General features: G+C 38.2%; 1 protein-coding gene across 3 annotated transcripts in view; it reads right to left on the bottom strand.

Annotated features, from left to right (window-relative positions):
- Positions 1–5,186: 5,186 nt before the first annotated feature.
- LOC101747103 (protein kibra) overlaps positions 5,187–20,659 on the bottom strand; it is an 89,285-nt gene continuing 73,812 nt past the window's right edge. For 2 of the 3 annotated variants that reach the window (XM_004922644.5, XM_012696093.4), the window contains 14 exons: positions 20,496–20,631; positions 19,069–19,171; positions 18,407–18,508; positions 17,233–17,337; positions 16,673–16,790; positions 15,878–16,058; positions 15,053–15,206; positions 13,998–14,089; positions 13,262–13,401; positions 11,324–11,431; positions 10,800–10,919; positions 9,992–10,144; positions 8,982–9,185; positions 5,187–8,458 (listed from right to left, as the gene is read on the bottom strand). In XM_004922644.5, the coding sequence (XP_004922701.2) occupies positions 8,152–8,458; positions 8,982–9,185; positions 9,992–10,144; positions 10,800–10,919; positions 11,324–11,431; positions 13,262–13,401; positions 13,998–14,089; positions 15,053–15,206; positions 15,878–16,058; positions 16,673–16,790; positions 17,233–17,337; positions 18,407–18,508; positions 19,069–19,171; positions 20,496–20,631 (2,023 nt within the window). In that variant the 3' untranslated portion in view covers positions 5,187–8,151. Of the gene's footprint in view, positions 8,459–8,981; positions 9,186–9,991; positions 10,145–10,799; positions 10,920–11,323; positions 11,432–11,909; positions 12,023–13,261; positions 13,402–13,997; positions 14,090–15,052; positions 15,207–15,877; positions 16,059–16,672; positions 16,791–17,232; positions 17,338–18,406; positions 18,509–19,068; positions 19,172–20,495; positions 20,632–20,659 lie in introns of those variants that run through there. The other variant, XR_009974854.1, reaches the window with a different exon arrangement.

The raw sequence follows: 20,659 nt of genomic DNA, 5'->3' as shown, positions 1-20,659 counted from the left end.
TCACATTTGATTGAAAATACCTTTAAAGCAAATCATTACGTTCCATCCCTACTTGCTTATACTTATCTAGTAGGTATATCTTTTAACATGTGTAATATAAGCAAACCACGCCATGTTAAAACTAACTCGTTTACTATGCAAAGAACGTTATACAACAAACCACCCCTCGTGCTTTTATACCTTTGGTTGACCAACCCCTTTCCGGCAAAACGCGGTCACGCACTGCAGCGACCTAAAACATTAAGCTTTGAACCGCATTGAAAAAAAGAAAGAGCTTATGTCCGATTTGTTACATGATTTTATATCGCTAATGAAAAAATTGTCCGAATAAAATAATAATGAGAATTATTATTAGCTTAGTAGAAGAGATATTATATTGAATTTTTTTTAAATTTTGTACAATGCTACAATGCTATAAATAATGCTTATCCTTCGAAAAAAAATGCGCAATTACTTTACAGTAGAAGTAGGCAGAAAATTTCCATATGCAACTGAAACGTTTCCCTCGTGTTTTAAGGAATTCGGTTTTATTTTCTTATTGCTTAGATGAGTGGACGAGCTCACAGCCCACCTACTGTTAAGTGGTTACTGGAGCCCATAGACATCTACGACGTAAATGCGCCACCCACCTTGAGATATCAGTTCTAAGGTCTCAGTATGTTACAACGGCTGACTCGCCCTTCAAACCGAAACGCTTACTGCTTCACGGCAGAAATAGGCAGGGTGGTGGTACCTAACCGCGCGGACTCACAAGAGGTCCTACCACCAGGACATTTTACCCATTTTTGTCCCGGTGCGCCGTAAGTTATTTCAAATTTAAGGTTAAGATTTATAGTTAATACGAACAATACATAATATGCACTAATTACAAAGGTCACTTTTATTAATTAAATATTTACGTAACATCATCATCATTCTCCTGTCCTTCTCCCAGTCAGCTAGGGTCGGCGCAACATGTTTTCTCCTTCCATACTCCTCTACATTTACCATTTCTTCGCTCACTACCCTCTTACAGAAATCGTCTTTCACCAATCCATCCATTTCTTATTAGGTCTACCTCTTCTTCATTCATAGTTAAACATCTCTTAATTATTTACGTAACAATTATATATTTAAAATTTTAAGCCTTACGATCTCTAAAAATGCAGAGCGTTGCAACATTTGTCCCTATCTATACTTCAACATTACTGTCTGATTCTCTAAGGCTTATATCCATTCAAATTTTTTTTGTATTCGTTAATAAAACACCCAATTAGAATCAACGCTTATATAAAGTTCTTATCATCATTAACGACTCAAATACAACGCGGTTATTTCATAGAAATAACCACAAAATCTAGAGTCATTACGGTACGATAAAAGCCCGACTATGATTGATCACTGTCCCTTCGTGATTCCAACGATTTAGGGCCGAATACCTAATTGGTTTCACCCCGCTCGTTGCCTTATCGACGGCCTTATAAAATTCCACTGCAGCACCGGGAAAGTATAATCATAAAGTCCCGTACATGAAAGTGTGCGTGAATGTTACTTCAAATTATTTTTTAACTTTTCACTTACGTCAAAGAGTAGATGTAAACTCGAGTAACGGAGTTGACTATTGAATAGCTAGAGCTATATGATTAGAAACGTGCATTTTTGGATCCATCGCCATGCAATATAAAATTATTATGTACAAATAGTTTAAAAAGTATAAAAATACACGTAAATAACATTAAATTAAGAATTAATAATCAATCAGGGCTTTCTTCTTCTTCTTCGTCGCTTTCTTCATTGCTGAAGGTCGTGTCCCTGAAACTTGACCGTTGCCTGTCTCGTGAGCTGTTTCCATCTCGTCCGGTCCTCAGCTGCTCGAATGGCGGTTGCGACTGGCAACCCAGTTAGAGCGGTTACTTGATCACACCAACGGCTAGGTAATCGGCCGCGGGGTCTCTTTCCTTCTACTTTGCCCGTCACAATCACTTTGTCCAAGTTATCTGAGTGTCGGCGGGCAATATGACCGAAGTAGCTGAGGATCCTCTGGTAACAGATTGTTGAGAGCCTGACTCGGATGCGAAGCTGATCCAGGATAGATTTATTTGTCCTCTTGGCCGTGGACGGCAAACGGACAAACAAAAAAAAAACAAAAAAAAGGACAACGGCTTTAGGCTAAAGTAATAAAATTCTTGCAAAGCGATTCACCCTCTTGATACGTCTGCAAATCTTTATGTCAGTTAGTCGTTTTAAAGCTGGTTTAAGACATAGACCTATTTCATACTTCAGTGGTTTAAGATAATTGAAAGATTTTGTCCGATAAATCAATGAATACGAATCAAAGCTGCACAAGTCATAGAGCCCGAAATTGTTTCTTTATACAAGCAAGCTATTTTTTTTGTAATATACGGGGTGTTCTAGATTACCGAACTTTCTAGAATAAATACACTACTAGGGTACCTATAATTATATGTATAGTAAACGGAAAGAATATTTCATTTACTTAATTAAGCATAAACACTTGTCTTTTTATATATTTTTGTTTATTAACAAGTAGAAACAGACAAACAGACGGCCAACCTGAGTGATCATCAACGTATGTGTCACAGTTGAGTTGCTGCCTATCACTCTGAACTATTTTGCAACCAAATTTGAAAAAAATGCATATCAGCGCTCACGAGATAAATCGGAGGGAAGTTTATCCAGAGTCGGATAGAAGAGGCCAAGAATAAACGAACTGTGGCTGAGGACGATATTTCCAGGTAATATGGATGAACCCTGATCCAGAGGAGTGTGGCGCGATAAAAATGGCGACATCATCTAAAACAATACCTCAGTGTGCTTAGTGTAAGTTTTTTAACGTTCTCGATAGCGTAAAAGTTAGTTCATATTTGTATGGAATGGCATCGTTTACCTACGTTTGCCGCTAGGGGCGCTGTTCTAACTGCATACAAAATTCGGTTAACTTTTACGCAATCGAGAACGTTCAAAAACTCGCACTAAGCACACAGAGCTTTTTTTCCTACCTTTACTGATAGCCTTGAAAGGCTATTTCAGCTTCGCCCTAACGTGTGGGTGAACTTACGGGGCTCCAACCGGAGTATTGCTAACGGTAACAAGAGCAGTGCTTCGCAGAATCTACCACCGGATCGGAAACGCGACCCACTGAGAAGATCCGGCAAGAAACTCAGTGGGCCGTGTCTATGGGCTAATTCGCTCGTCAAGCCCTTCGTCGCAAGCGACGGGTTCGACGAGGACGCAGAGCTCTCCCAATGGAACGTACGGTACAAAAGAAAGAGAAAACCGAAGTCTTCATTCATCGTTGGACGACCAACTTTAAGACTATTGTTATTAAGTTAATATTTCGTGTCACGAACCGAACGAAATCATAGGTCCTGAAATCATAAGTCTTTATTTTCAGGTGCGGATTCAATACACCCTATAAAAGGCCTGTTCCCGAGTTCATTAATTCAAACGATAAATAGTGAGATTATAGGACTGGCCGTTTGCGTGCAACCACTCGGGCTCACCGTAATGAAGGCCTACAGGGGCAATACATCTAAATTATACAATACTCACAGCTCTAGTTAGGCTATTTGAAAGATTGATGATTAGAAGACACGGGTTGTGATCGGAATCAATTCAAGTTACTAGTGCTATAACTTCCGTCTCCATAATCAATCTTTTTTATTCTAATTTCTTCTGCCTATTTCTGCCGTGAAGCAGTAAGGCGTTTCGGTTTGAATGCTGGAGCAGCCGTTGTAACTATACTGATACCTTAGAACTTATATCTCAAGGTGGGTGGCGCATTTATGTTGTAGATGTCTATGGGCTCCAGTAACCACTTAACACCAGGTGGGCTGTGAGCTTGTCCACACATCTAAGCAATAATAAGAAGAAAAAAAAAACAAAAAAAGGATGTCTATGGGCTCCAGTAACCACTCAACACCTGTGCTGTGAGCTCGTCGACCCATCTAAGCAATAAAAAATAAAATAATCTTCTGAGTAGCGCGTATTATTATCTAAGCTTAATTTACTAATCGAATAACGCCAGGATTTGCATCAGGCAACACAAAGGACAGAGGTCCACAAAGAAATGGGGTGTACTTGTATCGACTAATGTGACAATGTCTGAATTCGAATCCAATTTAGTAATTTACTTTATTATTGGTTGCAGTGCATCGTGTTCGTCTCAGACGGCTAACAGATACTGGTACTTTTAGTGGGGATAGCGCGTAATTTGAGGCCGCGTGGTTTGATATCCCCATCCAGCGTATATTGAACATGACACAGCCCTACGTTCGTTTTTAGGATAGGACAGCCAGTCGCTGCCTATAAATTAAATACTAACTATAGTCACTTTTATGACTTAAATTTCAATGCTTTTTCAGACATAGTTTAAAAAAAAACAAATATACACGCTTAAATTGCAAGCCGAACTAAAAATTTAATATATGCTTTATTTATCATATTGATACACTAGCGACCCGCCCTCGCTTCGCTTCGGAAACTGTAATTTATTATTGATTTCTTCACTATTTAATGGATGTTATTATACATATAAACCTTCCTCTTCAATCACTTTGTCTATTAAAAAACCGCATCAAAATCCGTTGCGTAGTTTTAAAGATTTAAGCATACATAGGGACAGACAGATATAGGGACAGAGAAAGCGACTTTGTTTTATACTATGTAGTGATATCAGAAGATTAGAGGAAGGTGGTATACTCGTTGTTATAGTATTGTCATCGGTCTACGTTAAAAAGACAATAAAATATTCCGTTACATACCAAACTACTAAATGTGTGTTTGCAAAGCAAAAGTTTCGTCTAAATATTTTGCGTGATCCGCCAATATTTTTGTAGCATTAGATCGATGAAGAGACAGTTGTGGTTAGTGAAGCCCATACACAGAGCACTGTCAACGCTGTCACCAATATTCAGGTGATGTATTCATGGTATGACCTTATTGTAACGATGAGACAGTCGTTATAAAATAAATTTTGACCTCATGTCTCAAGTTGATTGGCTGTATCTACACTGAGGTTACTGATGCTTCAATAACCACTTAACAGCATGTGGACTGCGAACTCGTTCAATGAGCTATGCAATACAAGGTAGAAACATAAATTCAAAGAAACATTTTGAAGTTCTATAATAGTCTGAGTTTCTAAAGAGAGGTTCTGAAGATTTCCAAAATTCAAACAACCAAAATCAATTTGTAATTTTTATTTTCAATTTTTATTTATATCAATTTTCTATCATCAGTATTGGCATTTTTACAAAATATAATAATCCCTTTCAGTGGAAGAATTAAAACAAAACTTATATTAATTTGGCAAATTAGAAATTTACCTCTATAACAATTACAATGTATAAAACTCTAAGTAAATAATAATTATTATTAAAAATAGGAAATATACATTATTTTTACAACACAAAAATTTATAAAAGTCTATATAGACTATTTTGTTATCGAAATAGTTTTCTCCAACTACTACCGCTACATAAGTGATTTAAAATAAAACTGAATTCATATTACAGATATGCATATTCTTTAAATATATTTCAGATTATTTATTTACACAATATATTATTATGCTACAATTAAATTAAATATATTACAAAAAAAAAATCTACAATAACATTAAATTTAACACTGACAGAAACTAACATTTTGAAGACAACATAACATGACATTATTCAAAAATTTGTATACAACATGTATAGAAAATTTTTGGGATTCATGAATGTCGACAAAACATACAAGTGAATGAATGTATCATAAAAACATTTCAACTTAAAACTAGAAACATCTTTGTCCAAAAACGGCTTTTATTTCGTAAAACAATTTGACCCGGTCCTTATCTAGCGATTTGATTTCCAAATTTGGTAGAAAGGAATAGGCGATCACGTTTACAATACAATGTTGAGTTACGAATGAGATGACCATTAACTACATTTCAGATCTAGGAAAGAAAATATAAAAACAATTGCATCTTATTAAATTTCAATTAATTAATGTTGGACGTTTTCATTCCAATGCCTGTTTTTTTATCAGTTGATTAATAGTATAACACCGTAGAATAATTACAATAAAATAAAAAATACGGAAATTTACTATGATGCAATGCACATTATTTTTAAGATTTTAAATAATTATTTTGTGAAAATGGCATTGAAATTACAATATTATAAAGACAGGTATGGGGGAAAATTGTTACGTAATGGGAGTGATATTCTCTTTCACACGCCTGCAATTTTTGGCGATGACGTCACGAATCACTGTGCATATTTCTGCACCCCACCATCAATTTAAAAGGTTCTGGTCTTTCCTGAATGTATTATAATATTATTGCTAATTTAGACTTTGAGTACTTTGAATAGGATAACTTTTTGATAAAATAATAAATGAACCATCATCACTATTCTCTGTTAAGTAAACGACTCACGTAAGCCTTTATATGTACAAAGCTTTTTGGCCTTCAAGTCCTATATACTCGGTGGAGGAAACCCTATTACGTTTCCACAATTTGAATATACCAAGAAATAAATGTCACTATTTTGAGTGAAAAGTATGTTGTTATTTTTTTTTTAATTAATGAGCTTGATCGCAGTTCACCAAATTATTAAAAAAGTTATTTCGTTGTTACATTATTTAGGGTGTGAGTAATGACAAATTGACCAGCTATTTCTGGGCATAGAAAATCGTGGAGGATGGTAGAAACGCATCGATTCATTCGGTGGGCGACCGTTGATAATATTTACAACAATTAAACATTTTTTAATCCCCACATAATTCTCTAACATTAAAAAGAATGTTTGGCATTTGTTTTGTGACTCTTCATACAATCTATTTTGTACCTAAACAGCGTCTACCCCTGCCATGTATGGCACTCCCGCAGGCTCTATCGGGCACCGTGTCTAAGGCACATGTCTTTGTACAACAATCGAACGGTACAAAATGAAATACATATTAGTAACTTACTTATGTTATATGGAATTCACTGTTTTACTATCATTTAATGGATGTTAATAATATATTATAATTACATTGAACTGTTTCTCAGAACATACTGATCTAGTCAAAGCACATCACGTTATCATTTACAGCAAACTCCATTGAACTTTTCTATGGCACAAAATTTGCACGAAACATAATTTATTAAACATATAAATGTATATATGTGCATATGCAAGGTGATCTGAAATATGCTTATGTAAGGTTCAAATCTGAGCAGGCGTTACAGAAATTGGATTATTAAAAATCTCATTTGGCTTTACATTATAAATGTCAAATATTTTGACAGATGACATTAAGTGTGGTGCGATAGAAAAAACTGCATACGGATTCCTGTAACGCCTTTGTTTTATTGTAAATAAAAATATAACCAATATAATAGAATAAGTGTTACGTCAGTCTTCGATCCAGAAAATCTCAATGGGCAATAGTGATCACAGAACAATGTTAGTTGCAATATTTAATTAACGGTGCCGGCTCCCTGCGCCTCACGAACTCAACTGTTCGAGGAATCATTTTTTGTAGTACAATTTTTTTTTAATACGCACGATTATCGATAAAAGCAATACAATTGTAATCGATATAAACTTTGTCGCACACTGGACATTCGCAACAAAACGTGATCCCGTTTATACGCTGTCTCTCTCGTTATATTAATGGTTTATGAACAAAAATATAGTGTTTTTAGGCTTATATATATTGACCGGTGAAAGGCTATTTGGTTTAAGCGACATTTCTGCAACATTACAGGAGAGCCATTTAAAGTTTAAAATTTGAAAAAAATATCATAACAAAAAACTTCTTCGGCTATTTCTATGGAATAAATTAATAGAAGTTCAATTAAAAACATCGAACTGTTGATACTAATAGCTAATAAAACAGACATTTAAGTACAAAGATAAATGTACGCATACTAAGCGAAAGGTCGCTTAACCCTTTCACCCCTCTATATGACTTCATTGAGGGGGTTCGTCATGTTAATAAACTATCTATGAAGTTCTTCCGACTTGATGCATCCTGTTGAGGGCAGATCACTCCCGCAAGTATTCAGATACGCTCACGGTGACAGCGTATAAACATATCTATATTTTATTGATACGACAATCGAACGCAAAAAAATCGTGTTATAAAAAATTGTTTCCTCAAATCACAAACCATTCAAACCTGAACTCCGAGCACTCTATCAACAACGAAATCATACCTCACATCATCAGTCTTAGTTTCCTCCTTGGCCTGATCTTCGAAGCAAGGCTCCGGGTTCATGCACGGGTTCTTACATTCCACCACCTTCGCAGCTTCGAGACAGGGCTGCTCACGTCTCTCGAATGACGTTTTCGAGGACCTGCCGTCTGGAGTGGTTCTCTCTTCGAGGTCTACCTCCCAGTCGTCTTCGGATAGGTCGTCGGCCTCTCCGGGCAGAGCGGGTATCGTGTTTTTGCTTCGCGTGAAAAATGCCATCTTCTCCCTGTAAGAAAGATTGCTATGAGACAATGTTTCCTGTATGCTTAGTGAGAGTTTTTTAACGTTCTCGACAGCGTAAAAGTTAGCTCATATTTGTATGGAATGGGATCGTTTGCGTACGTTTGCCGCTAGGGGCGCTGTTCCAACTGCAAAAATTAAGTTAACTTTTACGCTATCGAGAACGTTAAAAAACTCACACTAAGCAAATAAGGTACAGTCGCGGTAAGTCGAAGTTACGTGGACAGATTTAAGTTACAGTCATTGGCAGAGACCTTTTTTTTTATTGCTTAGGTGGGTGGACGAGCTCACAGCCCACCTGGTATTAAGTGGTTACTGGAGCCCATAGACATGTACAACGTAAATGCGCCACTCACCTTGAGACATAAGTTCTAAGGTCTCAGTATAGTTACAACGACTACCCCGTCCTTCAAACCGAAACGCATTACTGCTTCACGGCAGAAATAGGCAGGGTGGGTGGTGGTCAGTTAATGTGAATTAACATCCCACATGTAACAAATAGTCCTTACCTAAACGTGATAAGGTCTGGTTTCCTGCCTCCCTGTCTCGAGCGCCGCAGCCGGTAGATGTCTCTGGCTGCTCGCTGCAACAGCCGCGCCGCCCTGGTGGAGCCCGCGTCCGCGGCCCCGGAACTGACCAGTCTACTTAGAGCCTCGTCGTCTGCCACTTGCGCTGCGACCGATGGGTCACCACGAGCGCAGGCTTCCTCAAGTCTGTAAGTCATGATTAAATATTTAAAATAATTTGTATAGAGTTCGGAATACTTTATAGTTTCCATGGTCACGTACGTAGATTTTTAAATATTGTGCTAACTGTAAAATGCACGATAATAATTGCATGTACTTTTAGACTCCATTTATCTATTAGAGAAGCTTAAAGCAAAATATTTTGGGCATATTATGAATCACAGCACGAATAGGTACTGTCAGAAGCGGACACGCTCAGTTTGGAGGGTTACCGTAAATTGGGAGAAATCAGGACCATTTCGAAATCCAACACAAAGGTTCAATGGTTTTTCTTAGGTTAATACCAATAAAATGGCTCCGGAGGCTTAAAATTTTATATACGATGCGTTATTATACATAGTTCGTAACAAAATATACACAAAAACTAAAAAAAAACTAGTTTGACCCGATTCACCTTGGCTCTGGGGTGAATCAGGTTACGTATGGAGACAATAAGAGTTTTTCGATAAGGCTGGCACTATTTAGTTTGTTAAGTAGGTACCTAACTTTAACTTTAATTAACTTTTTAATATCTTCAATGAGTTACAAAACGTTGATGACTAAATTAAATTATTTAAAATTCTTAATCACTAAAAATAAAAGTCATTTTCGGTTCAACAAAGTTAAATCTCTAACAGCTAAAAGTATTGTGACATCCCAGATTTGTAGCTATTATAACTCTAGTTTTTTTTCCCTCCAATCTCCTATGCGCAGTACACATGAGGGGGGGGGGAGGGGTCCTGTAGTCTCGTCTGCACACGACTAATGTCTGCCATCAGGTATATGGAGCTTACCGCTTCTTGAGCTGGGTGAGCGTGGCGATTTCGTCGGTGAGGTCGGCGAGGCGCGTGTGCTGCGCGCGCAGGTCCAGCGTGAGGTCCAGCGACGTGCGCGGGCCCGAGCGGGGCGCGCTGCGGCGGACCGCGCCGCCCGCCACGCGACCCAACCTGCAACACACAGACAGAACTTGTGAGTCCGCACGGGTATGTACCACTACCCTGCCTATTTCTGCCGTGAAGCAGTAATGCGTTACGGTTTGAAGGGCGGGGCAGCCGTTGTAACTATACTTGAGACCTTGGAACTTATATCTCAAGGTGGGTGGCGCATTTGCGTGTACATGTCTATGGGCTCCACTAATCACTTAACACCAGGTGGGCTGTGAACTCGTCCACCAATCTAAGCAATAAAAAAAACACATATGGCACTCTGGGACTGTAAAACTATTGCATAGCATTTTTTATCAACTTGTGCAAATATAATTAGACAATTATAATTTAAAATTAAAACAATAATAAAATAAGACCACGCTATATTTATAAATATTAACAATAGCAAAACATTAACTGTCCCCTTCACACTCATAAACTAGACCGCGCGAGAGAGACAGACTTTTCATGATGCGCATGCAGTGTGACGTCACGCCGCGCGCTTATTCACAAACACTACACAAGCGCAACGTGCGAATGTGTTGAACGCGAGCTACACGGTAGGCGGAGTGGGGGTGTTAGGTTTTCTTTTCGTTACTGAATTTCTTGATTCGGTCACCGCGCTCAAAGCCCGCCATAAAAGCTATGCAATAGCTTAAAAACATGTTCAGCTTACCTGAGAGATCTGCGTTCTCTGACGGTCCGGTCGAAAGGGATGCTGGTGGTGGGCGGCGGGTGCAGGGGCACTCGTCTCGCGTACTGAACCATCGACGAATCAGATTCCGAACGATTCAATCTGAAAAATAATATACATATAAAATTAAATAACGATTTGTTTGTCACTTATAATAGTCGGTTTGGCATCACGAGATACTGCGTGCGACTATTACACGACTAATCAACTCTTTTCTTTATTGCCTAAATGGATGAACGAGCTCACGACCCACCTGGTGTTAAATGCCGCCGCCATCTACATTGAGACAAGAAGGTCTCAGTTTTAGACTACAACGGCTACCCCACCCTTGAAACCGAAACGCATTACTGCGATAAGGCAGAAATAGGCAGGGTGGTGATACCTACCCGTGCGGACTCACAAGACGTCCTACCACCAGTAATTACGCAAATTATAAACAGAAACTCCTTGTTTTTCCAAAAAATATCCAGTTACTATTCCCCGTAATGTTGATATGCACGACTGACCTGCAAATATATTGGCCTTTCCCGATGCTCTGCGGCTGCGGAGAAAACGTTTGAGATCTCTTTATCGGCGCTAAAGTTTCGCTTGACTCAGCTTTCGTCTGTTGCTTCCTGTAAAGACAAAAAAAGCACACATATATCATAAAACATTCGTTGTTTTAACTTCCCCGTTTATATATGTGAATTTATAATGCTAGTATTTGTTACAAAACGTTTGTAAACTCTAACTGAATATTCGGCTAACATGACACCGATCGAGAAATAAGGACAGTTTTTAAGTTAAAAGGAAAATATATTTTTATTAAGCCCACAAGCGAATTGTTTACTTAACAATTAATTTACGACCAGATAACGATATTGTATATCTCTATCAAAGACTCTGTTTTCGACCGGCCATCGAACCCGGATCCGATGGCACCACTAGACCAACGTGATCAATGACCAATGTCGGTTGATGTGAAAACAACGTTACATTCACGCCGTGCCAAGTATCATGCCGGTTAATGATCATGCTCATAAAACTACATGCAAAAAACGATCTTAATACGTTGTTACAAAGCTTAAAAACACCGACACAATGTAAACATACCTATATACAAAAACTATGTACAGATATGTTCATTTGGACGGTATTATTTCTCTAATGGCGTTTCATCTTGAGGCTTACCATCGGCCTCTATCCGCTTTAATCGCTTCATGTATCTGTGGTAGAAATTCACAACTATGTACACCCAACACCGTTTTATGATTCGCAACGTTCAGTACTTACATAAATATAGTACCGTAGATTGGGAGGAATAGGGACTAGGGGTAGAATAGGGACAAATCTGGGTTGCCACAATGCTTTTGTGAGATTTAAATTTGTTGGATTGAAAAGGACTTTTATTTAGTGTTTATGAATATTAAACAGTTTAATTTAGTCATCAGAGTTTTGTAACTGATTAAAGATATTGAAAAGTTAGTTACCTAAAGGTAAGTACCTACCTAACAACTGAACAGTGCCAGCCCTATCGAAAAACTATTGTCCCCATACGTGACCGGATTCACCCCAAAGTTTTTTTTAAGTTTTTGCGTATATTTTTCAATGAACTATTTATAATAATGCATCGGAAAATTTAAGCCTCTGGAACCATTTTAATCTCAATTTTATTAGTATTAACCTAAGAAAAACCTTTGAAAATTTGTCTTGGAATTGAAAAACGTCCCGATTCCTCCCAATCTACTGTATATGTAGTATGTATATGTAGTTAATATGTAGCTAACAAATAATCTTCCCACCACAAATATACAACATACCGAACAGAAAATACTCAGTTTTATGTTAGGATATCACCATGAAACCTATTGTCCACCTCCACCACTTTAGAACTAGCATCCAAAATATTAACTACAAAATAATTTTTAATCATTAACTCAGGGCTGCCACTTAACAAAAATTCCAGATATTGAAATTGAAATTTAATAAAAAAGAAATATATTTTTCAAATCCTACAATATTTCTTTTAAATAAATTAACAAGAATAATGTATTGTACGCACACAAATAAATACAATTATCAATGAATAATCTTTATGGGCTACAGTAAACAATTTACTACTATTATCACCTTAAGTTTCAGAGTTATTAAAAAAATATTTTCATTAACCTACACATTCGCAGATAAACTTAGCTACCTTCAAAGATTAATAGCAAAATAAACTTCAACTTATATTGCTAAGCGAAGTTTTTTCATACTTTTCATATCATCCGCGATATATTTTAATTAGAAAATGAATGTACAATTTAGTGACAAACTCATAAAAACGAAAAAAACCTTAAAGTCACTTTTCCGTCATTAAGGACGAAATTTAAAAACCCTCTAGGACTTCCTCTAGGATTTCAGGCTTATTACTTATATCTATTATATTGTAGATGGACGAATAGCAATAGTCAGATGCGTACCTTCTGAGTTGCCTGGCTTCAGGGCAGAAGTTGCATTCGGTGTTGGTTTCTTTCTCAGCGGTGGCCGGGTGTAGGTACTCGTCTTCCAACACTAACTCCTCCTCGGGAATGTAATCTTCGAACGAATCCTCTTCCACAATCTGTTGGCGATCGAGACCATCGCGTTAGCTTTTTTTTATTGCTTAGATGGTTAGACGAGCTCACAGCCCACCTGGTGTTAAGTGGTTACTGGAGCCCATAGACATCTACGACGTAAATGCCGCCATCCACCTTAAGATATGAGTTCTAAGGTCTCAGTATAGTTACAACGGCATTGGAACGCATGACTGCATCACAGCAGAAATAGGCAGAGTGATAGTACCTACTCATGCGGGCTTCCAATACCGTTGTAAATATATTGAGACCTTAGAACTTACATGTCAAGGTGGGTGACGCATTTACGTTGTAAATGTCTATGGGCTCCAGTAACCACTTAACACCAGGTGGGTTATGAGATCGTCCATAATTTTTTATTTATTAAAAGCGGGGCAGCCTCTGTACTTTAAAACCGAGGTTCATGTCTCAAGATAGTTGCTGATGTCTATGAGCTTCGGTTATCACTTGACATCATATAGACCGTCAGTTCGCTGTAGTAAATTTTGTAGGTATAGGCACCATGGGATAGCACACCCTTATATTTATTTCACAACGGCGGTTAGGTGCGCGACCTCACCGTGGCGTTCGTTCGAAACATTACCTGATTCAGTGGTTCTCTAGACTCCTCGTCTTCTGAAGCGGAATTATCACCGCAGTCGATATTACATTCCGCGCCCGCCATGCTCTCCGGACCTGCGGGAATAATGATAAAAATTAAATTTTTGTAGTAATTTATGGTAGGCAGCGGCTTGGCTCTGCCTCTGGCATTGCTGACGTCCATAAGCGACGGTGACCACTTACCATCAGGTGGGCCGTATGCTCGTCTGCCTACAAAGGCAATAAAAAAAGAAGTAATAACACGTTACAAAAATATTTGTTTTTTCTTTATAACCTACTAGCGACCCGCCCTCGCTTCGCTTCGGAAACATTAAAACACACATGAAACCAAAAAAATATAATAAATTTTTTTTTTAAAAAAGTAGCCTATGTTCATCAGGGACAATGTCGGCTTCTAATGGAAAAAGAATTTTTCTAATCGGTCCAGTAGTTTCGGAGCCTATTCGAAACAAACAAACAAACAAATCTTTCCTCTTTATAATATTAGTATAGATTTTACTTGAAGTCACTTTGAATAATATCGTCGGCTTTAGGTATCAACAATGCTAAGAGCATACTCGATTGCTTAATATTTGATAGGCAGTATAAGTAAGAGTGGATGTATTTTATTTAATTTTGGACACGTGAATGGTAGTGATCTCATTTCTCATCCATCAATTTAAATTCGTTTAATTTTAAAAATAACATTTGCCAAAACAAAACTATACAAAGGAAACTATTATATTACTAGCTGACCCGGCAGACTTCGTAGCGCCTCAATCGATAAATAAAAGACCTAAACTTTTGTATAAAATAAACTTAAAACAAACAAAAGGAATCCGTCCGACGGGGACACATCAAAGGAAAAATTGTTATTTTTATTTAATTGCGAGCATTTTCATATTTATTTTAAACTTTTTAAACCTTCTCTGGACTTCCACAAATAATTCAAGACCAAGATTAGCCAAATCGGTTTAGCCGTTCTCGAGTTTTAGCGAGACTAACGAACAGCAATTTATTTTATATATTTAGATAGATAGATGACATCTCCATTCTCACCTCTGTTCCGGGTCAACGTGGAGGTCTGCGACGATATAACCGTCGATTCGTCGGAGCTTTCGTCTCTCCTCATGGAACGGAAGCTCAGTACGTTGTACCACTTCTGCGACCCTAGCTCCGGATCAAAGTCGGCCAGGCTAACTTGAGCGCAGCCCTGCAAAAAAAAACGGGTTATTTCAAAGACTTATTATAGTTAAGTAGGTCTACGTTTTCTGGATGTGGTTGTATCAGATATTAAATCGCTCTCGCCTTGTTTCTTGTCACATGGCACTCAAGGCTTTGTTAGCCGAATACTCGAATTTGGCTAGTCGTCATCATGTCTTTTGGAATCATTATTTCTTTTAAATTACTTTATGTTTCTTTGAAGGCAATTTATATATCCAGGGATGAAAGACTATTTGCTTTAAGTGCCATTTCACATAATACGTGGCATTTATGTTTGTAATTAAAAGTCCGCTTTATTTATGTTGGAGAATTGTAAAAATAATTTCATATTATCTATAATGTCAAAAATGGTTCACAATTTGCTCACGTGTGGCGCCACCGTCTTTGCTTTTTATAAGTGTGTTTCTTCTTTTTACTATTTGCATTAAAACTGTTACATCAACAACGCCACAACAAGGCAACAATTTGCCATCAACAAACAATACGAAGTTTTTAACTGAACTTAAATCAAGCTTGCTCAATTCAAAAAGCTGAAGACTGTTTTTTTTGTTATAATATTTTTTCAAGTTTTAAGCTTTAAATGGCTTTCTTGTAAAGTTGCAAAAATAACGCTTAAATCAAATGGTCTTTAGTCCTCGATATGATTGCAGCTATAGTTACCAGACACTCGGTGCCGCTGGTGAGGTTGACCTGCAGCGTGGCGGCCCGCAGCGCGCGCGCGCCCGCCACCGGCACGCGCTGCGCGTGACGCCACGCCAGCGTCGCGCCGCGCCACGACAACGCCGCGCTGCCGAACGCCACGCCGCAGCCGCCGCCCACCACTAACGCTCCTCTCACGCCACTGCGTATACAATATTACAGGATTATATTTATGAGCTTTACATTTGAGTCGACTATTATCAAAGCCGGCAATGTGACTTTTGGACAATTATTGGTAAATCAGAAAAACGAATTATTGACTTTGTATTCCATTGGCAGTCACAAAACTCTTCTGAACGACATCTTAGATAAATAACAGGTTAAGTATTAACCTTTATTTAATGCAGGTTTTGAACCGTATTCTTTGAAGGAGACGATTATATTCAAATCAATCTGTATTGACATATCAATAACATTTTTTGTCCAAATGCACAGATTGCCACCTTTGATAATAGACGACTTATATATGTAACACAAAAGTATTGTTTTCGTTTACACAGAAAACATTTTATCTGTGTTTTATAATAAAAATAACTTAAACCGATATGGTGAATACTTAAATCAATTATATTTCGATAATATATTAAATTATTAAACAAATCATTAATGTACCTACTGATAACATCCATCTATCCATACTGGTATAATATAATAAATTCAAAAGTTATGTTGCTTATTCGCTATGTTACTGCTACCGAGATAATTATTTACAAATAATATTTTGTTTAAATTAAATTAAATTAGTGTTGCACTCACACTTCGGTTCCCATGTCGATGAAGAGCGCGTGCAGATTCCGAGCCCTCAGTATGCCGATCTCCAACGCAGTCTCGTCGGGACAGTAACGCAATTTGATCTCAATTTGTGCACTGTTCACTGTAAACACGATTTATTTATTAGATTTTATCTGGTGCATAAGGTGCGAAAAGTGTGGTATTCCAACTAACACTTATATATTACAAATCGATCACGAAGAATATATCCATCGACCTTCGCCTATTGGGATCCCGAAGCAAAGAACCCGAAGCAAAGAAATCATTCATTTCGTTTACGCATTGTTAAGATAATATAGAGACGGAATATCAAAATTTAAATAATAAATATTTAAAAACAAACATTACTACCTAAATCTTTCGTAAATTATTTTAATTTACATTCTACAGATATATTTTTTCGCCCTAGTAGGCAGACGAGCGCACGGTCCACCTGATGGTGAGTGGATACCGTCGCCCATGGACAACAGCAATACAAGGGGCAGAGTCGCGCCGCTGCCTACCAATGAAGAGTGTAATGAATCAGAAGTCGTCGTATATGTTACCGGCGTTGGAAGCGTCGGTGGCCGCTTGCGCCGCTTCGAACACCCCCGAGTCTCCCGCCACTGACTCGTCGCTCACCGCAGCCGAGACTGATCTAGTGTTCGTACCTGCGTAGTAGTAAGCTATTAGTTTAGTGGTGGCCTGATATTCCAACCTAAGCAGACGGCTTTGAGAGGCCATTTCAGCGTAACCCTAACAAATAGGTGAGCTCACGGAGCTCAAACCTGACGTGGTTGCTAACATTAACCCTAGGAAGAGCAGTGCTTCGCAGAATCTACCACCGGATCGGAAACGCGACCCACTGAGAAGATCCGGCGAGAAACTCAGTGGGTTATGTCTATGGGTTTTTTCAGTCAAATGCTCCGGTTTGAAGGGCAGCCGTGGTACTACAGAACCGAAGGTTAGAACACGTGAGTGACCACCTAACACCAGCTAAGTCCAGAGCTTGTTCGTCTAAACTATAAAAAACTATACGCAAATAGCGATTTTAATTTTTTTTTTTCGTTTTTTTTTCAATATCCCGATTAATGTTGAAATTTGTATTATGACGTCATTATTTCTTCACTAGACACTACTTTGGTCAACGAGTATTCCTTATACTAAATATATGCTTTATCAATTTTAATGGTTAATAAAGTTTTTTGTTTGCTATTAAGAAATTGGAAGGGACGATTTTTACATACATAGATTTCGTCTAAGCTTTGGAAAGTTTACTGGAATAAATGAAACTAGTTGTTCCCTTGGTAGTGGAAATTCGACTATAGTTAATTGAAATTATAAGCTTCAACATTATTATGGTTCTATAATATTATCAGACTTATTATATTTCTATAATCACAGATTTCGCCAGTACTATTAAAGACAAACAATATTAATCTATTCTCAATTTGACCACAGACTTTAAACAATAACAAAAGTTTGACAATAAACGAAGAGTATTTAAGTGTGTGTCAAATACATGGCAGTGTGTGTCATGTTTCTTTTATTGATTTAATGGATTTTTTTAGGCATAATGAAAAAAAATATTAACATTCTACACTCCTTCTCTATGTTCTCTATAAGTGTGGGAAATTTCATATTCCTCCGTCTTCGCAATTTTCTTAAAAAGGGATACAAAGTTTTTGCTTCACGTATTAATATAATAGATTAAGCAATAGTGAATATTGGTTTATTTACCACTAGACGAGGGAGTCCTTGGAGACAGGGGTGGCGGGGGGGTCTCCGATATGGGAGACAGCGGCTCACAGGGTCGACCCGGACCTTGGAGTTGTACTGGAACTGAACATATTTAAGGTCAAAATTAATTGATTATGCAATTTCGAAAAGGGCACATCTCTGAAAATATAAAAAGTTCAGGAAATGAAAAAAACTGATTATTTTCTAAAGGAGTGTAAAATTTAAAATATTAACTTTTGAGATATATTTTAGTGTTAATTAGCAATTGAAGATTACTGGAATTATTATAAAATGGGTGTAGGTTAGCCTCAAAACTACATGTATATGAAAAAACCATATGTGACTGGTGGTAGGACCTCTTGTGAGTCCGCACGGGTAGGTATCACCACCCCGCCTATTTCTGCCGTGAAGCAGTAATGCGTTTCGGTTTGAAGGGTGGGATAGCCTTTGTAACTATACTGAGACCTTAGAACTTATATCTCAAGGTGGGTGGCGCATTTACCTTGTAGATGTCTATGAGCTCCAGTAACCACTTAACACCAGGTGGGCTGTGAGCTCGTCCACCCATCTAAGCAATAAAAAAAAATTCATCTTTAAGCTGTTCGTAAGTCAACTTCCGCAAACCCAAAAAACCGTTCGATTCTAAGCAACGAAGCACTCACTTGTAGCCAGGCCGGTGACTTCGTCCAGTCCGGTGGCCACGCCTATCCTCATTTCAGCCAGTTTCTCTTCCAGTTCTCGCTGCTGCCGTCTCTGTCTTTCGACCTAAAGGAGGCGCACAATAAAACCTAATTCTTATCCAGCTGTCCATCGGTGACCTCGCGCGTGAAAGCGAACGCCTGTCTGGTTAGCGAACTGACAGCGCCACGAGCCGAGGCGTGGGTTTCGCACGGATCCGATATAGTGACATGCGTTAGATATATATGTACCGATAACGCGACAAGTGGCCGGTACCGTGTGCTTAGTGCGAGTTTCTTAATGTTTTTTAACGTAGCGGTACTGGTGGTAGGACCTCTTGTTAGTCCGAGCGGGTAGGTACCCACCGCCCTGCCTATTTCTGCCGTGAAACAGTAATGCGTTTCGGTCTGAAGAGTAGAGCAGCCGTTGTAACTATACTGAGATTTTAGAAATTATATCTCAAAGTGGGTGGCGCATTTACGTTGTAGATGTCTATGGGCTCCAGTAACCACTTAACACCAGGTGGGCTGTGAGCTCGTCCACCCATCTAAGCAATAAATATAAAAAAAATCTCGATAGCGTAAAAGTTAAGCCAATTTTGTATGCAGTTGGAACATTCCATTCCATACAAATATAAGCTAACTTTTACGCTATCGAGAACGTTAAAAAACTCGCACTAAACACACTGGTTATTTTTTGCGTCGATTTTTCACGAGTACATCTTTACTAGTGGTAGGACGTCTTGTGAGTCCGCACGGGTAGGTACCACCACCCTGCCTATTTCTGCCGTGAAGCGTTTCGATTTGAAGGGTGAGGCAGCCATTGTACTGTAAAAACTGAGACCTCATATATCAAGGTAGGTGTCAGCGTTAACGTTGTAGATGTCTGTAGGCTCCGGTAACCACTTAATACCGGGTGGACCGTGAGCTCGTCCACCGACCTAAGCTATATAAAAAAAAGATGCAAGCCGAACTTTACTGGAACATAGTTTGTTGATTGGACCAGTCTCAACATTTCGGTATTTAACACAAGTGACTTAGTCCTCATGCATCTACATTATCGGGTACTCGTTCTGTGGACTGTTAAAACTGTTTGTCTGCCCAAGTACACTAATAAAAAGACGATACTACAAATAGATCCTGATGGTTTTTTTTTACACAATACCGATCTAAACTATCTTTTAGCCTACTATTAGGGTTTGATCTCACGTTTTCATTGTCATTTTATTTTTTATGACTTTTGCAAATATGTATTACGTTTAAGACTGAATTGTAACAGTAGCTTTAATTATGTATACGACTCGCCAAAACCTAAGGAAATATATTGGAGTATATTGGATTTTAATTATACTATCGATAAATTTTAATTGATACTATGTGAGAGTGATTCTAATGATAAAAAATTTGTTCACCTGGTGGTAAGAGGGCGGTGGTGGTGGTGGACTGGCCGATGACAAGCTGCTTCGTGGCGACAAAGAGGGCTGGGATGGCGAACTGCTTGCGCCTGGAGTTACGCTGTCCGCGTTGTAACTGGTGCCTCGTAATAATCTGAAGTAAAGTATTTTTTTATTAAATT

The sequence above is a fragment of the Bombyx mori genome, chromosome 14 (assembly GCF_030269925.1).
Source record: "Bombyx mori chromosome 14, ASM3026992v2".
Lineage (NCBI taxonomy): Eukaryota > Metazoa > Arthropoda > Insecta > Lepidoptera > Bombycidae > Bombyx > Bombyx mori.
Note: the sequence above shows the minus strand (reverse complement) of the source record. Positions and strands in the feature narration are given on the sequence as shown.